Here is a 14550-nt window from a genome sequence, read left to right as displayed (position 1 = left end):
TCTCCCCCACCCCGCTGGGGGGGAGTGAGCGAGCGGCTGTGTGGTGTTTAGTTGCTGGCTGGGGTTAAACCACGACAGATTTTTAACAGGTTCATTCTCTGCCTCCTTTTAATCTCTCTCCAGCAGTCTTGTCCTAGCCCCTAGACACAATCTACCCTCCTTTATGAAGTCAGCCTTTCAAGTAGCCAACTGACCCTTGCAAACAACTCAACCTTGATTGATTAATCATTGATCTTTTTACTATATTTGCTTTATTCACTCTGTTTTAAAACATCACATTAAAACATTCATATGAAAACATCTTATTAGATGGAGTACAATATCCATAAGTGCTGGTTGAGGTTTTTTGGTGTTTTTTTTTTTTTTTGTTTAAACACACTGTCCTTGTTTAACCTCTTCTAACTGAGATACCAAAACCCCAGCAGATTCAGAACTGGCTCTTACCTAGTTCTGATTACACAAGCAGCAGCAGGACTGCCTTCTGTTTCCTTTTCATCGCTATCTACTCAAAACACAAAGCAAAGCACTATTTACATATTCTTCACTTGTCCTCCACATGTTCACTGAGCTTAAACTACTTTTAATTGCTTCTTTCTTACAGGCACAAAATTTTTGTAGTTCATTTGTAACTGTGGTATCACGTGTTGCTCAGAATTCACTGTGACCCAAAGGTGTCTGCTTCATTCCAGGCTAGACTTCTAAGAGATGAGCAATATGCGAGTATCTGCACAACAAAACAACTAGTTCAAAATGATTCCTCATTCCCCTGACGCCTGAAGAATTCAACAGTGACACAGAGGTAACATCCAACCCCGGTCATCGTACCAAAGAAGGTAAGGACGAGAAGACAGATCAAGAAACACTGAGAAAAAAGATTCCTTGAGAGTGAGGTTTCTTTATGGAGAGGAACTTAATCAGTGATCCAAATGGAAAGCGTAGCCAAAAATACAGGAAAGAAAGATATAAGAGTAGGTGAGAAAAATACGGTAAAGATGTTTGGAAACATCTCATTCAGGCACAGCTCCAGAGATAGGAAGCTAGTAAAGACACACTGTGGAATTGTGTTCAAAATGGAGGAAAGTGATGGCAGCAGCCACATCTAACTCACAGGAGAAATGAGAAGAGAGGAAACACCACAGTTTTTATTAATCAGTTTGTTCTGAGGCCCTAGATTTGAAAAAGAATCAATAGCATGGGAAGAAGCAAGATACAATTAAGATTAGGAAAGAGAAATGGGATCACTAGAAGTTGGTCAAAACATCGCAACACTAAGAAATGAAAAGTACACTCAGTTTATCAACAGTAGTGAAGGGAACATAGAAGCACAGTGTGTTAAGAGCGTAGGAGAGCCAAGACGGGATTAACAGCTCCTCTTTATTTATTGCATGTATTGATGACACAGTATGTTTCAAATGGTTTACACTTCTCAGGAAACTGGAATTACACTGAAATATTGGGTATTTTTTAAGAAGCTTTCTTCTAGTATGCAAGCAGGGCAGCAAGAAGACTGACTACACGAAACAGTATGTCCCAATGCACATCATGGCTTCCTTTAAAAAGAAGGGTAAAGAAGAAGCACATAACAACAGTACAGATGAAGTATTCAAAAAATTAAATTTCTCAATATAATTATATAATTACAGTATTTGTTGTGAAGACAATAGCTAATGAAAAGATTCTCCCTTTTATAAATAAAGACTATAAGGAGCTGAATAATTTAATCACACCTTTTGTTAGAAATAGACAGCTCTTGATACTATGAGGTATCATTTTAGTCCTAGAAATCTAAGAGATAGGTCACTGCTCGTTGATGGCTTATGAATACCAATTAATCTCCTGTTGGATAGAAGGCATAATTATAGGACATTCTGAATCAAGACAGTTTCTTTAATGGTCAGAGTAGTGACTCCATCCAATCTGATTAAAGCATTAGTTGTAATTAAAGCGGTTTATCAAAGTTAGGATAAAATTAAAAAACAGACCATATGAATCAACCAATCAATGGAGAGCAATGCCATTAATAAAGCTGGTCTTTTCTGTGTGTAAAATGAAAAGTTTTTTAAAATCATGTGATTTTTAAACGGTCATTGATGCAATATTGCATCTAGGAAGTATATACATGTTTTGTTCAAGACGGGTAAGCATGACTGTGGAAATAAAGCAAGTTAGCAGAATACAGGGGGGGAAAAAAGATGTCTAGAGAGAAATTAAAGCTTTTAAAATCTTTTTGTTTTGGTTTTTTTTAAAAGCACAAATTGAGTAGAAGTTTGCAAAAATACCCTCGACATGCAAACTAAAATTTCACTCTAAGGTTTTCTTTCAGTGGCATCAGTACAGCACCAATTCTAATTTCAGTATGTAAAATTGCTGACATACTCTATCTGGGACATGAAATTATTTAAACTGGACAATAAAGACTAGTGATGATGCTGTACCAAAGAATTAGCATGTGAATTTACATTCCTGATTCACATTAAAACTTTTCTTAACGTGCATGGCCAGGCCCCTGATATCTCATCTCAGTAATCTTATGTCCTGCTTTTCTGTTAAAAAAATTAATTGTTGCAGCACTATGGAAATACTGTGACATTCAAATTCTAATAATGAAGGTGTGTTTTTCAAAGACGAGAAAAAGCAGGACTACTGCTCCAAGTAAAAACAAAATAATAGAATTGTATTCTAAATAAAGGTATCCTATGCAGCTACAGTTTAGAAAGCCTGAAAATTCTGACAGGCTATGCATGTCTTGATGTTGATTTAAAAAAAAAAAGAAAAACTAAATGAAGGAAAACATGGATGAAGCAGTCAGTATCCTTTAGACATTGTTAGCTATTATTCAGCACTTAAACTTTAATGTCTTATTCTACTCAGAATATACTACTCTGCATTAAGCTGTACTTCAGTAAGAATGTGTAGGGTCCTACAGATAAAACTTATTGGTGATATCAGTCTTACAAAAGTCTAATGAAATTCTATAAGCCTAAAAAAGAAATCTAATTGCCCTACCTTTCTATTACAATAGAAAAGCAGATGTCCTTTTCTTCCTTATTCCCAGCCTTAAAAAAAGATGTCTGTTTCAGAACATGATTTGGCTAGCAATGTACAGTAATGCCAGACTTAGGTATTTTTATACTGCAAACCGGGGCGGGGGGGGGGCATATTTACCCCACTTATGCTACTGAGTATTTCTCAGGAAGGGCTTTTCTTTTTTCCCTAAGTTGGAAATCATTAAGATTCTATTCCTGCTGAATTAACATTTCATCATATAAAACTAGTATACTCAATCACATAAGCGCTGTGTCAAGGGGAACAGCCTATAACTAGGTATACGTCACTTTCTTTCATAGCACAAAGCTACGCCTTTTAGGTTATGAGAGAGAAATTGCCACAAAATATTTACTGCAAGAAAAATACGTCCACAGTAGTAACAATCATTGGAGTACTCTTCAATATTGTACCTTCATAAAAGACACTTCAGCACAACTCTATATTTTGTAGAAAGTCCGCAGTGATGCACAAATTCCAAATGGGAGCAGGACTTCTATTCTACATGGTAAACACAAGTCACAAAATTGCAATAGTCCATTGGATAAATTGTATATTCTAGTACACCATCACTACAGACTCTCATCTTAACAGGTCAACAGGGCAGGATCAAACTATACCACACTGACTTTTTCTGATATCTGTTGCATGCTTATATAGTAGAAATAATTTTTGCATTTGTTGAATCACATGAAAAAAATATTGAGTTGAATTATGTTCTCTGGAAACTACATTTTTGTGGTCTGTTGTCTAGATACTGCTGGGATCCTTGTCAGTTGTAGACACCTCAAGATTTGAGTGGCAGTATCTACCTCTTGCTGATGATAACCATTCTGCTGTCACATCATCATCTTTTGTTAACAGTAGTTCCTGAACCTCTTAGATTTACTGATTCAGCAGATAGAAGTTTCCCAATGGTACAAACGAACTTTACACTTAGAGCAGAATAATTACTAGCAAATCACAGGGCATTTGATTTCCACATTAGCAGTACGAATAAGCATGGAATAAACAATATTACTGCCTGAAGACTGTTGAATAGTGTCTAAATAAAGATCTGAATGTTTGGACCAAGTATTACCAGGATACAGATATAGCCCACATCCCGTCCTATGCAATACAAATGAACAGCATCCATGACAGCTAAGGTCTTAATGCAACAAAACACTTAATTTAGAGACTGTTGTCATACTTAATGCTAACTATGTGCTTAACTGTTATTTGGATCAAGGCCTATCTTTACGGAGAGAATAAATTAACATGAAGCCTGAACCAGCTTTTATCCTCAGGAGAATAAATCTGAAGATCTGAAGACCTTGAAAAGGTATTTGTGTGATAAGTGCTTGAAAGATAGAATCCTGTTTCCTGCAATGTCAGGATAGTATCTCTTGTATGTATTTATTGGATGACTCCTCTTTGGGTACCTGCCGTAGGCATTAAACATGAATCAGTTTCATTCAGTGATAAAAATTCATCCAAAATGAATTTCATCATATATACTTTAACAAAAACATTGTAAATAAGTTTGGTTCTGTATATGCCTCTGAACACCTTTTATTAAGATAGGGTAACAGCAAAGCAATACTTACAGTGGCATGTTTCCACTAAATCAAGAACCCAGAGTGCAGTGACAGAAAGCATTGGCTATACATGGTCACGCACTGATTGATGCCAAGACTAAAGGAGCACTGAACATAAAAGAAAGTGATTAAGAGTACTTTTCCTCTGCACCTGTAAAATAGAAATGTTTCTGTACAGCTCTGCTTTGGTCTAAGTAAAAGGGAGAGGAAAGTTGGCAAGCAGAGCTATGCAAAAAAACTGTATTCTGCACAGTGAAAGTAACTTTTTCATCAATAACGTCTTTTTCATACAACCGTACAAACCATACAAACTTTTTGCAATTTCTGCAAAAATTTTTGAATTTTTTTTTTGCAAGTGAACTCTGTCAAAAATTACAAAAACACTGTGTTTGACAAAATCTTTTCTTCTCTCAAAAACAGTGGAAGAATTAAGCCAGTTAGATAAACATATGCACATGAAGAACAGGAGATTAAAAAGGACAGAGAAAACAGTTAAACAGATTATCAAACTGAATAGCCAAGATCCATCCTAGAGTTGATGATTTACTAAGTGCAGAGCCAACCTTCTCAGCAGAACAAATATTTAGTACTCCTGAGTTAAAAAACACAAAACAAACCTCCCAAAACCTGTCACTGTTTTGTGTTAATGCAATTAATTGCATTAGTTAACTATTATATATAATTAGTTAAATTAGTAATGGCAAGAGTTAAATACAAGTAATAGCCCTTTCTTTTTTAGAAATGTACTTTCACTTACTTGGACCCCATAAGTAATATAAAGGGGAAAAAACAGTGTTTACCATAATTCCATTTCTAAGAATGCAGCATTGTTCTCACTCCTCAAAAAATGAAGAATGTCCCTACTTTCCCTCCAGCTAGTTAGATTACTGGTGTCCCATCTCACCAAAAAAACTATTGAGAGACAGAATTCAAACACAAAACACTGTTCAGAAGTGAGCAAAAAAGTAATCTTTCATTCATGATGGAAAAACATGACTCATATATATATATATTAACTAACTTAATCTAACCAAGAGAACCAAAAACTGGACAAATCAATATGCTTTTTTCTTCATACCACAAAGTTAGTTTCAGCCTTGTAGACTTCCAAGCAATGTGACCAAACAATTTCAAGGGTAATTTAGCAATACAGAATTGGCTATAGTGCAGTCTCATGACTCCAGAACCTGCATAGCACATGGTGTTCAACTGGAGACAAGGCAAACCCCACAATTTTAATTACCCTCCTTTCACTTGTAGTAAAAGGTAGACTAAGGCACAGAAAATTGTAGTCACAGGCTAGAATGTAAAAGGCTCTGTCTCACAAAAACAGAGGCTAAGATAAAATAGTTTTAATTTGCATGTTTCTGTGAAAGCATCTGTGTACGTACAGTTATGTTGTTTGATTCATCATTCAGTTTACTGGAAGTACAACCATTTTTTCTGTATCATTCAGTTTACTGGAAGTACAACCAAAATTTTTTCTGTTTGCAAATTCTGCTATTATTTTTACCTAAAAAAAAAATCTCAGAACTTTAACTCACATTTTAGCAAAACAAAATTAAAAGTCATTAAGAGCAAACTACAAAATAAACTTCAAAATAAATAGAAAAGTAATTTTTGTGATGCATTCTTCTATTTTTTATATTTACTCTCATTCTTATAACCAGTTACTCGCAGTAAGCTGCTGAAATTCACTTCTATTTTTTCTTTTGTTATGGCATGAACAGCAAAAATGAAGTACAAGTATATACTGTACCTTGTTTTACCTGTAAGGAACACACACCTGACAAAAGGCAATCTTCACATCCAGAGTAGGTTCACCACAATAATACAAGAAATGGCGGCTCATAAATATCTGCAATTAAAGAAAAGTAAACATAGAAACCTTGTATGTCTGCTGATGTGCAAGTACAGTGCATCTCTATCTACATCTGGATTATAAAACCAACCTGAGTTGCTACCCAGCTCATGAACAACAGAAATCAGTTAGAACATTGCGCTGTAAATAGGCTCTAAATTCTTTCTGATGCTTGTCAAGGTTATGGCCTCAAATATGACTTGGTTACATCTGCAAAATTTTACAGTAACTGATGCCATTACCTCAAAGTTTATCATGTCACTTGTATATTCCTACATCAACAAAAATAAAAAACAGGTCAATAACATTCTAAACAATGTAGAAATGGGAGACAGTTATTATTATGGGGAGGAAAAAAACAAGTCCTAAGTTGACAATTATTAGGAAAGTTATACAAACGGGAAGACTAATTACATCACTGTATAAATTCATGACACAACCACTTTATGAATATTACATGTAGTTCTGGTTCTCATCTTAACATCTTACAACTAGAAAAGTTACAGAAAATGGCAGTAAGAAGGGTCCAAAGCACATACAGATTCCTTACATGTAACAACTGCACAGACTGAGAAATTTTTTTAGCCTAGAAAAGAGCTGTCTGAGTGGAGATATGCTGGAGACCCATAAAATGGGTGGCATACTGAAAAGTGAAAAGGAACACACTCTTCCCTGTTTTTTTTTAAATAAAAGAAGTATGTGGCATCAAATTAAGTTATCAAACAACAGATTCAGAATCAGCAATAGGAGAGAATTCTTCATATGCTGTTTTGTCAGACTGTGAAACTCCCTGCCTCGTGTTGCTCTGGATGTCAGAAGTCAATGTAAGTCCTAGTATGATTAGGCAAATTCACATGAGAAGGAATCTGCTGAAGGCTCTTAACCTCCAAAATATCATCTCTGACTCAAGACAACACTGAGTCAGTCTGCCACTATATGCTCACCCTATTTTTAGATTCTTTCACAGGCATCTGATATTGGCCAAGGGACCTGTACACTAGACTAAACAGGCCTCCCTGTGTACCCTATTACAGCTGTTTTAACTTAATTCCACAGTACCGCATTCAGCTCTGACTAACCAATCCTTTCCTAGCTGCATTCTAGCATGGGACATCAATGAAAAAAAACACAGTATGCTATCAGGCTGAAATAGGTAGCTATGTCACAGGACTTTGGAGCACATTGATTTTTCTGCATGACTCCACTTCAAAAAAATCCAAAACTTTTAACAGTGCAATTAAAAAACCAGCAACTTTTAGGTAAAAAGAGATAAATAATATAGAACTTCATGTTTTTCTTTTAAATATAAGCTCATTGCAAAGACTTAAAAACCAAAAAAAATGCAACCATCACTCCATTAAGATATAGCCATGATTCTGAAACACTGTGTGCCTCCTTACAGCACTTGTCTTCAATAGGAACAGTTAACTAACTTCAGGTGTAAATGCCACTAAATAAGACAAGACTTCATTTGGAGTAACTTCATCTCACACAAACTGATCAGGTCTTAAGAAACTACAAGAAAGTATTCACCAATACTTGCCAACTTGAATGCATCACGTGCTCCCACGTGTTGAATTTTTAATGAATGAATGAATGAATAATCCTGTTATGAAAGCAAGTGTATGACCTTTTCTGGATCATGTTACAGTGTCTGAGATTGCTGCCTCATTGCCCAGTGAGTCATTACCAGAGCCTCACATTCCACAGAGGGTTTATATTAAAATGAGGAGGAGAAAGAAAGATATAAAAAAAAGCTTTTAACATTAGTCATGTTGCCAGTGATTTCTGGAAAGCCAGCAAATAATTACAGTCTCATGCTGCAGATATATACATTATGAAATCCTAATTGTTGGATGCATTATATTGCTATAATAATCAATGACTGAAATGTCATTAGTCATAACATACCACATTCAAGACAGAGTCTAATAGTGGAAAGTGAACTAAGGAAGGGAAGGGAATTTGGTTCCTCACTGAATTTGCTGCGAGGGTCTAATGTGAAGACACACTTTGTATTATATATGCATTACTTGTCATACACAGCTCCTCAGCTTTCCACAGGAGTGACTGTAACTGTTAATAGTCACCCTGGGCAGAGCAATAGACTGGTGAATTTTATGAACTGGAATACATTTTACAATTTATTATGTTGTACTTGTATGCAGTTACTGCTTATAAAATAATAGAAGTATGACATGTTTTAATGGCCTTGTTCAATACTCATATTCCTCTGTACATGAGATATATCAAATGAACCACTAGAGAACTGAGATCCTCCAGTTGTACACCAGGAATGAGAATACCTTTCTGTAAGCACGGAGGTCTGTAAGACTGTATACGCAGGGCAAAACAGATTTGAGTTCATGTTTTACTTAGTCTGTATCTTCATATATTGAATTCATAGGAGATTCCCTTCAATGCCCTATAAGTAATCACACATGTATGTAACTTCTAATTTCTTCATGCAGAAAATACATTCACACTCAATTGCGTAAATACCCTTGATCATACCTCCTCTGGTGCTTGCTGACACCGCATCACTAGAGACATTGAAGAAGTGTCGGTGTAAAGTGAATAAAGAACTGGCCTGATGTGGAGATAATTGTGTCACAACAGAAAGCAGTTATAAAACAAGAAGCTACTGACAAATGGCCTGACTCACTAGGGATCTGAGCTTTAGGTGAGAGCATAAGCATCCAATATTTCTTTACCCTACTTCTGGCGCTTTATCTTTTCAACCTTGATCAAAATCACCCAGGGTGGGAAGAACTGGGAGAACAGAACAGTGCTGATACAACAAAAGACCTTGCAATAACCCAGGCTGGCATCCCACTGGGAAGCCAGAGATCGCAGTAGCATCACTGGGAGAAAACCTGTCTATGAAACACCAACACCACAACTAGATCTCAAATTTTCATCAGAATCAAGGCACCTGTATGCCAGAACCTGTAAAAACATACAAGTCTCAGCAGCAAATACATGATCTACTTTCAGGCAAGACAAAACTAGGAGGCACTAAAACAGGAGGAAGAAAGTAGACATGAAGGCAAAAGTAAAAAAATCCCGAAAATCCTCTGAGCTGTCCAGTGGCACAGCCCCCAAGTGAACTGCTACCTGGGACTGTGAAGATACCACTGAGGCTTGGCCTCTACCTGGCCTGCAGCTTTGCCATCCTCTTCTTCACTCCACTCCTCCTCCTGTATCAACAGCTACTCTTCCAAACAGAATGTGGGCTAATGACAAGCCCCAATTTCAGGCATGAACTTCCCCTTCCCCTCAGTGTTGCTACCAAAGCCATCTTTTCTGGAGAAGGACTGTTTATTTTTAATAATGCTTATCTTTCTCTCCAGGGGTCAGAAGGATTATCTCATTATTATTCAAACAGCTCTTTGAAGACTGAAAGGATTAAATCAATACTATTAGTATAATTACTGAGAGCAGAGAGGAAACCGCACAATGACAGTAGACAAAGCAGACTAGAAAACCAATAGTAACTGTAGTTCTCAAATATAGCCTCCCCCAGTAAATCTTTCTGCTCGTCCTTGAACTCTTTCCTCACCCTCAAAGCTATATGATGTTGGTACCCAGTGAATGTCTGGGCAATTTGGCAACCAGTCTTTTGGCCTGGGGAGCCTTGTTTTCCTTCCCAGACTGCACTATTTTTCACATAATCAGCTTCTGGATCATGAATGGAGAGCCTGTGTTTGCCTTAGGCCCAATAGATGCAAACTTTGAGCCTGAGGGGCCTGAACTGTTGCTGTACTGGTCTGAGGAGAGTCTCAGCGCGTGCACCCACCATGTTGCCTCTAAGCTGCTTCTCTAGCTGACACTTAACAAGCTCTCTTGTCTGGAGAAAGCATCACAGTCACTTACTTTTCAGAAAATATCTCGATGATGGTTCCTCATCCCTATGTCTCCTAATCAACAGGCAAATCCCTCATGCCCAATGGATATTGCCTTGGCTTGTCAAAGCATATTTAAAGCTTTTTTGTGACAATTCAGAAGACAAATGTGGAGCCTCAGGAAAGTTCCATATAACTTTTTAATTCAGAGAGACGAAGGAGCCAGCTGCCCTGCTGCAATACCTCTTTCTTCATCACAGCCTGGACAGGCAGGACTCTTCACCTCACCCCACAGCAAAATCATCTATGTTAAATACACCAATCCAGGGTTGAAACAAGGTTCTTGATGAGAAAAGCTGCAGCAGCTGTTTGACATATATTTAAACCAGTGTTGCTGCAGTTGAAATGAACTAAGTCCCAAACTAGCCCCGGTGCTGTTCTCACCACCTCCCACACTCCTGAGGCTGTACTCTGAGAGGTATTTACATGTCCTACAACAAAATGAATTGGAAACAAATCCTTCAAATCCTAATTTAAAAACTAACCCTGTGTGGGAAAAAAAAAAATTAAAAAGTACAAGTTCCAATTTAAACAGAAATCAAATGGCAGCTGAAGACGATATAGACAGAACTACTTGTATCTAAAACATCACTAGATTTAAACCTGGCACAGTATGGCTGCAAACTGGAAGGTTTTAACAGAATCACAGGTCATCCCCCAATGATATGCTATAATCTATTCCCAGTCCCATCAAGTGTGATAATCTCAATAATAAGGGGAAACTATATATATATATTCATATCAAGAGCCAAATCCAGCATTTCTGCTTATTTGATATTACCATCCGAATGTATCACATGTGCACAACAGGTGCAGTGAATGTGCTCCCTATCTTCACAGGCATGTAGTTCTATACTTGTGCTACAAAAGGCTAATTAAAGTATTTATTGCTGCCTCATTATATTTCGTTCATGACCTGAAAGATTCAGAGCATGAAAAAAATTAATGAAATAGCACAATCATTTAAAGTTATTTAAAAAAAAAAATCCTGTCCCACTTCAGTGAGAGGGGGCAATTTATCAATTCAGCTGTCACTTAAAAACCTTCTTTGAAAAACACTAATGTTCAAAGATTAACATTTATGAATTATTAATGCTTCCTGTTTTGAAAATGTGTTTGAATCATTTCATGCATTTCCAGTACTGGAATTCCTCTCTCCTTCATCTAAAAATATATACTCTCATCACAGTAACTTATCAGTTACCTGAAGCTTTGAGTAATGCTCTCATTCCTGCAACTATATTTTTCCTTTACTGAAATTTGGCTATTCTGCTCTGTATAAACAACAAGGAGAACAATAAAGAAGTTACAGAATATTGTCAGTATACTCCATCTTTCCATTTAGCATCTTTGTATCCTGAATATATGAAATAATGAAGATCTGACCAAAGTCACATAGCGTGAGAAAGCGTACTGGGAGAGAATGGTAATTTCTGATCCTCAGACTCCTACGGAATTTCATATGTGGGCTCTGCCTTCTTTAACATGCTGGATCAAGAAAGAAGGGATGCAATTTGCTTGAATTTTTCATATAATTGCTGCCAGTTATGACTGGGATATTTATGTCCAAATATCCTATCAAATTAGTCTTCAAAGACCAGACCTTCAGGCTTATCAGCAATTATTATAGAGCTCAATTTTTTTTTTCACATCTAATTTAGAGCACTGAAACAACAGGGCATTTTCAGTATCAGCTCCAATGAGACCCACTGCTTGGCAAGAAGCTTCAAGATTTATTCAGAGGATAAATATAAACAGAAATTTACAAGTGGATTAATAACAGACAAGGAGTGTGCTTCTACTGAGAAAGAGTGTTTTTCTGTTGTGTCTATGCTCTCATTTTAATTATTCTTGGAATAACTGGGGAAAGCAATGGTGTAAACACGGTAATTATTAAGATTAAATCCCAGCAGAGCAGAAACAGATCATCTTCCACGGGGATGAGAAGTGATGGCATGTAAAAATTCACAAGAATCATGCAAGCAGCTCTAAAACTGAACTGCTGGAAGAGAAAAGAGTGGTAAAGAAAGAATTTAGGAATAGCACTGAAAAGGCTTTTGGAGGAAATACATATGAAAGGAAAAGGAGCATACAAACTGAAAAGATAGAGGACTGATAAGCAGGTTTTCCTAATGATCACAGCTCACATCCAGAAGACAGGAACAAATGAGCTCCAAGTCTTGCCTTGCTACTAGCTTTCCATGTATTCTCAAATCAATTATTACGAGTCAGATTTCCACACTTAACAATACCTGGTGTAAATGCCCAAGTTATAACAGTCCAAGATACCACATACCTAAGTAATACTTACTTTTACGAACAGGTACTATTAAAGAACCTGCTCCTGCAAGATGCTGCAGCAGATTAATTAGTCAAAGTTTATGATGATCTTGTCAATCTCTCATACCATCTTTTCATTTGTAGCTGAATATCTTTATTCTGTGACGCAAATTCAAAGCGAAAATGGTCTTTTCTTCAAAGAGAAAATCATCCAACTTTGATGTTGGAAGCAGCTCTGAATTTCCACAGGATGCACCTCCAGTGGTAAGTGTGCAAGACCATGGCTACTATTGTCACCAAAAAATGAAGAAAACCTAATTGGAAAGAGTTGAGCACAGTAAAACACTTACTACTTGCCTATCATAAGATGACAACCTTTACCACAACGGTAAAAGCAAGATTCCCCCCCCCTGCCTTTTTTCTATTCTGGCACTTGGTTTTAATCTGCTTTCTCTTTCTGGAAAATAAAAAAGATAAAAAATTGAGGTAACCATCTCAGCACAGCCGAATGAAAAATTCTGCCCTCTCAGAAATTTGTTTGCTCTTCCTTAGATAAATGTCAGTGGTAAAACTGCCTGAAGGTATGTAATGAATCACATCAAAACTATTTTTAATACACTCCCAAGTCAGAGCACAACCTCCAAACCTAATTCAAATTCAGTTAAATTTGCCTTCAACACAGATGGCCCTGGCACTGTATGACTGGTGAAAATGATATATATTCTATAGAATACATAGATAAAAATATTCAATTACTGTCTGCATCAAGCAGTATCAATAAAATTAATAGATTTGACTAAATTACATATTCTAAGCTCTAACAGTTTGGAATTAATTTCTAATACTGTGCGCTATTGGATCTCATTCTTAATATGCTGCTCTGTAATGCAAGTTAACCACCCCATTAACAAAGAGTGCATGTAAAAATAATTAATATCCTAGTCAAAAGCAAAAGTCTAACTTTGGGAAAAATGTATGAAAGGCTGGGGCACTTAGATGCAGATATAAATCCTGTTTCAGGGTACCTTCATTTTCTGGCACTATGGTAGAGCTATTGGATCTCATTCTTAATATGCTGCTCTGTAATGCAAGTTAACCACCCCATTAACAAAGAGTGCATGTAAAAATAATTAATATCCTAGTCAAAAGCAAAAGTCTAACTTTGGGAAAAATGTATGAAAGGCTGGGGCACTTAGATGCAGATATAAATCCTGTTTCAGGGTACCTTCATTTTCTGGCACTATGGTAGAATAAACAGCAATTTCTATGACATTTTCATTCAATTTAGAGGAAAAAATTATGGGTTTGGTGACTTAAGAGAAACAAATTATGTAAACAAAATATTTACCCATGCTTTTACTTTGATAAAAAATTATATTACACTCTACTGATGTTCACCTTTCCTATATCAACGTTTGTATGATGGAGATACAAAAGGCTGTTTGGGACTATGGAATAACTTGCTCAACTCAAACATCTGTATTTATCATCATAACTTTAAAAGAACTGTATAGCTGGCCACCGAACCGAGCCGGCCAATTTACATCTCACAGTTATTCAGGAACAGAATCACAGAATCCCTCACACTGGAAGGGACCTCGGGAAATCTATTATCCAACCTCTCTGCTCAAAGCAAGGACAGTTGCTTCAGTTGTTTGCAAAGTCAGGATGCTCAATCCCTGCCTTGGTTTGTATTTACATATTAATACAGTAACTACACAACTAAAAATACTATTACTCTAAAAAATGTAAGAAGCTTAGTTCTGAAGTACAAACCTGTGGCCATGAGCAGATTACACTGTAAATTCTGCAGCTACAAAACAGATTATTTCTCATGCAACTAAAATCCAGATTCCTTCCCTTCTGAAAAGCTTTTCCC

The 14550-nt window shown here is 36.6% G+C and overlaps 1 protein-coding gene across 1 annotated transcript in view; it reads right to left on the bottom strand.

Annotated features, from left to right (window-relative positions):
* MAPK10 (mitogen-activated protein kinase 10) overlaps positions 1 to 6477 on the bottom strand; it is a 95205-nt gene extending 88728 nt beyond the window's left edge. The window contains exon 1 of the mRNA XM_009280263.1: positions 6412 to 6477. Within this exon, the coding sequence (XP_009278538.1) occupies positions 6412 to 6477 (66 nt within the window). The remainder of the gene's footprint in view (positions 1 to 6411) is intronic.
* Positions 6478 to 14550: the final 8073 nt, after the last annotated feature.

The sequence above is a fragment of the Aptenodytes forsteri genome, unplaced genomic scaffold (assembly GCF_000699145.1).
Source record: "Aptenodytes forsteri isolate BGI_AS27 unplaced genomic scaffold, ASM69914v1 Scaffold227, whole genome shotgun sequence".
Classification (NCBI taxonomy): Eukaryota; Metazoa; Chordata; class Aves; order Sphenisciformes; family Spheniscidae; genus Aptenodytes; species Aptenodytes forsteri.
This window is presented reverse-complemented; position numbering and strand designations above follow the sequence as displayed.